General features: G+C 39.1%; 1 protein-coding gene across 1 annotated transcript; it reads left to right on the top strand.

Annotated features, from left to right (window-relative positions):
- The first annotated feature begins 3774 nt into the window (after positions 1 to 3774).
- On the top strand, positions 3775 to 4439 carry LOC138720369 (TRAF3-interacting protein 1-like). The gene is given in 1 exon segment (XM_069856558.1): positions 3775 to 4439. A coding segment is annotated over 1 exon segment (612 nt). The 3' UTR covers positions 4387 to 4439.
- The last annotated feature ends 665 nt before the right edge of the window (positions 4440 to 5104 follow it).

Below are 5104 nucleotides of genomic sequence, written 5' to 3'. Positions count from 1 at the left end.
GAATGAGCAGCAGTGGGAACTAAAGGGCTGGGAGCAGAGAGAGGCACAATACAACAAGAGATAATGCTGTGGGCTGCTGGAGACCTCTGGCAGCATGGGTGAGAGGAGAGCTTCTGTGAAACTGGGAAGGGACTACAAAGGCTTTATTTGTTCTTGTTCACTCCCTGTCAATCTGCTTTTTAAACAACTCCTTCCCTCACATAGCCTGACTTAGCTGAAAAATTGAATGATCCCACGTAGAGCTCAAGCTGCTTACAGACAAATTATAAACTTAGGTTTATCAAGCCAAACACAGCCCGATTAATGAAACTGTATTACTGTTACAGAACCCATTTTCAGAGCCTGACTTGCATCACAAATCAGAGGACAGGACTTGGGACCACTATCAACAAAATAAACTGGAATACTTCTACAGGGGCTCTTTGCAGACTGAAATTTACAATGCCATTCTGATGATCTAACTGTCAGATTGTCATCTGACATATATAAGAAGGTCGGTCAATGTCTGTAATGAAGAAAGATAAACATTTATCAAATTCAATTACTTGCATCTTGTTTACAGTGAGAAAGTAAAAGCAGTTTGCAGAAGGATAAAAAACCTCCAAACCCCCTAGACTATAAAATACTCTCCTCTACTACTGTCGTCTATGTGTTGTAATGAAAATTGACATGGGCATCTACTTACACTCCAGCACTGCTGGAACAGAAGGCAGCTTTTTCAAACATTACTGATCTTAAAGGAACCTTGTACAGGGTTAAATAAATGAAAAAGGTCAAATATTTCAGCAGGCTATACTTCACTTTAATAACCTTCCAAAATGGCTTTCTTTACCATATATAGACTTCTGACTCAATTTTCCTATTCATAACTGAAAAATTTATTGTAAAGTTTTACACATTCAAACACACATACTGTCCTCGTGACTGAGAAATGATCTGTTCCCACCGCTTAGTATAAGAGAGTATTTCATTGAAACACAGCATTACTTTGCACGTATAAGTGGAAGAATCCATTAAAAATATCATAAAGACAATTTTAAAGCAGCTTATATTGGAGGGTGCGTTATGTATACATATACACAGTAATATGAAAATGTATTTACGTTTCACTGTGCTGCACACAATACACAACACAAACACCTGTTTGGTGGAGCTCTGAATGTGTGACTGCTTGCATTCACCTAGTTTTGACCCTTTTGCTGTGCCCTCTACTCCATCTCTGCTTGATTTGTAACATTACACTGCTTGGACGAGCATCACAAAACTTGTTTGAAGAGTAAAATAACATAAGTACATAAAAAACCAGACAGGTTTTCCTTGTTCATTTTCCATATGCAGTTTGTTCAAATTTGAGAATCCAAGTTAGACACCTCATAAACTATGCAGTAACTCCAAAGGATGTAAAAAATGATGCTAAAACCACCCCACCTGTCAGGGAGGTAAGCTAGCTAAAAGAAAAACAATGATCACAGTGGAGTACTTGAAATCCCAGATTGTTCTAGAATTTTGACACCTACCAGTAGCCTGTGGAAAAGCTGTATTCAACTTCCTTCTCTATCTGAGATGATCTGAACACGCATAGTCTTCCCAAGACATTGTCTTGGATTCATTTCTATTAGTGGCATAGAGATGTGTGCCACCCACCCATTTCTCTTTCTCAAGCACACAATATCTCATCCGCACTCCAGGTATCTCCTCCACATACCGATTTTAGACAGCTGTGAGAGTTTCAAAGACTGCCTCTGTCCTTTTTATTTTCACTTGACTAGTCATTCTGACGGGTACTGTGGGATTTACCTATTCCAAACCACACCTTTCCTTTGAAACTCGTATAAAAATTTTAAAAGCTTGGATTTCTCTCTGATGCAAAAGAAAACAATTATAAAACTGCCATTCTAGCAATAAAAGTAATGATACATCTATAGGCAATCTTAAGAATATGTGTGTACTGCAATTGCAGCAAGACTCAGTTAAAAGATTAGTAGAGACTTGAAGAATATTTCCAGTGTATTCCATGGAAAAAAGTAAAGGAATGGTAACTTTTATAGTTGGTCCACATTGGGTGGTTAAATTATTTTTAACAAATAATTTTCAAAAGTTCTTCTCCTGCCTTCATTCTGTGCAATGTCCATAGGCCAATACCAGGCTTCCGCTGCGAATCACTGTACATCTATGTAGAATGGGAGTTTTACAAAACTTGTTTTTGTAGAGTTTTACATTTACTCAGTGAAGGTGTAAATGATGTAAAGAGTAAGAGAATGTAGTTTTAGTTAAGTGTGCTATATAAAATGCAGGAGATTAGTTCATTTGAATGCTGCATGTTTCTCTTTCTAGCATCAATATTTACTAATAGTTTGACTTATAGAAATCAGTGTTTTACAACTAGAATTAAACCATAGTGGAACAGTACTTTTTTTTTTTTTAATTAATTAGGTCTATAGATGTATGCAGAAAGGTCTTTGGAAAAAAATTCTGAGCCCTGTTTAACACAATTATAGCCTGTACTGTTTAGTGTGATACACTTGTCAAATCCAGGTAAAATATGCACTTTTAATTTTAACTCAGCCCTGCATGGCTGATGCACATTCGCATGTCCTACTAGCACAGGACAAAATTTACTTTTGTTGATGAGAGGAAGAGAAGAGCTAAAGTAGTTGAAATTACCCTTATATAGTTCTAATCCCAATTTACTTTGTGCTTGGGATATATAAATGAGTCACAAGAGTTTGTCTAAATGAAAGACCTTCCAGCCTGCCCTTCCTTTCTGTTGATTTAAATGTGTTATATAATTCAAATGGGCAGAAGAATGTGTGAAGCCCTCATTCTATGCATTGACATAATAATTATGACTTATTTTACAGACAGTACTCACCTAAACACCTAGAAGTAGGAAGCCCGGTGCAGAAATAGTAGTATTGCCATCTAAATGCGCCTGGATGTCAAACCAGCCACAGGAACCGCAAAACTAGAGCTCAAAATCAAGCGTCTTCTGTTTCCATGTGCATTACCAATGTAATCCTCTCACGGCTGCAGCTAGGCCCATGGGGCTTTTCTATCTTTGCATAATTTTTCTGTATGAAGACTTATGATACTTATCAGATATATTGAAATAATAACTATTAAGTACTTGTTAATAGCTCACTAGAGTGATGTTCCATAAAAATGTAACAGAATTATTATTTATTACAGTGATGGAAAATCCTTGATAATGCAATTTCTAAAGTAATCAATGCATTGTCTCTGAGCGGTGGTGTCACAACGCGGACCCACAAGCAACACACTCACATCCAGCCCTGATTGGAGGGGGGAAGTGGATTTGTTTATCTGTGCAATGATCCAGAGGCCAATAAGGTCACTCCCAGGGAGAAAATCAAAAGCAGTATTTATTTGTGGCTTCAACAAACAAAAACACACCAAGGGACGCACAGCTGGGACACCCGGGTGCGACTACCCAAAGTTATAGAAACAAATCCCCAAACACAGCCCAGATCCCTCAGATCTGATCTGACACACACACCATAAGGTAACGGGAGAGAGAGGGGAGAGAAAGAGAGAGAAGCGGAAGGAAAGAAATCACCACATCGATGGCACCAGTTCTTGGGAACACGTGGTGACAACAGGAGCTTCTTCCAGGCTGCGAGGTCCAGGCTGGGCAGATTGAAGTGTGGAAGTGAGAGCCCGAGAGCATGGGAGTGAGAGCATGAGAGAGAGCAAGCTCAAGGTGCACAATGGGAGCCACTGTTGGCCGCCATTGGCAGGGTGGCTGCTGCAGTGATGGATGCAGATGTCAGGCAGATGCAGGAGTCACTGGGGCGTGTGATCTGGCAGCCGCCACTCAGTGAGCACCTGCTTGGCCGCCCTCCCTTCTGCTACCTGCATGACATCACCGCTGAGGTTATTACAGCGACAGGTTTCCTAAAAGGACTGTACATGGATTTTGAATTGGAGTCAGATAACATTAACGATAAAGATGCTAAAATCAGCTTCCTTCAGAAGGCAATTGATGCTGTTGTAACAGGAGAACCGTTGTAGGTAAAACAAATGTGTGTGGTGGCTGGACACGAACCTGAGAAAACCAATGAATTTCTGCAAGCCATTGGGAAATGTTGCTTAAATAAGATGTCCAGTGATGCTGCTGTTAAAAGGATCTTAGCTGGGGAATGAGCTGATGCTAAAGGGAAACCTCCGTCCTCTAAATCTTGTGATAAGGAAGGCAGAGAATCCAAATCAGAAGAACAAAGAAGGCATAGCGACAAAGAGCACAGAGGAGACACTGAAATTAAAGACAAAAACTCAAGCGGAGGAAGAAAGCCCAAAGGAGAATTGAAAGAGAGCAAAGAAAGAGAAAAGGAGAGTGATAAACAGAAGGATAATGAAGACAGGTAAAAGGACCCTGAAAGACGCTTTCAAGGAAGGAGAAAAACTAGAAAGGGAAAGAAACAAAAAGCAGTATTTATCTCTGGCTCCAGCAAACATAAACACACCAAGATACTGGGACGCACAGCTGAGACATGGGGGTGCAACTACCCAGAGTTACAGAAACGAATCCCTGAACACAGCCCAGGTCTTTAGATGAAAGATTGACTTCGAAAAAGGAGAAATTATGCACATTTTCAATCAAGAACTAGCACATCCAAAATTCTATATCAGGCCAGGTTCCATACTTCAGTTAGTTCATAAGACACAGCTATGTCTTTCACAAAATCTTCTTTTTTCTTTGAAATAATGTGTTCTGTTACCTTTCTGACTGGAAAAACTTTAAAATTAACTGTGTAGTATCCTTCTGCTTTTTTTATTCATTTATGTCATCACTGCATTTTGCTACTCAAAAGGAAAACATTTACATCTGTTATGTGATACTTCCTCTTTTATTCTACCAAATGCCATAAAATCAAGTCACTAAGAGCTCTTGCCATAGGGGTTCATTCTTTGGTAGTGTTATTTTTATCAATGTAACGATGTTATAAAATCACTGGTGATAAAAATTTACAGTAAAGAAAGCAACAGTCATTTATTTTTTGTAAAGATAATATTCATGTACTTCTGTGCTGACAGGTTACTGTAGTTGATGAGCATCTCAAATTTCCACCTTTCAGGCCAGTAT

This window comes from Phaenicophaeus curvirostris, chromosome 4 (assembly GCF_032191515.1).
Source record: "Phaenicophaeus curvirostris isolate KB17595 chromosome 4, BPBGC_Pcur_1.0, whole genome shotgun sequence".
In the NCBI taxonomy this organism is placed as follows: Eukaryota; Metazoa; Chordata; class Aves; order Cuculiformes; family Cuculidae; genus Phaenicophaeus; species Phaenicophaeus curvirostris.
Note: the sequence above shows the minus strand (reverse complement) of the source record. Positions and strands in the feature narration are given on the sequence as shown.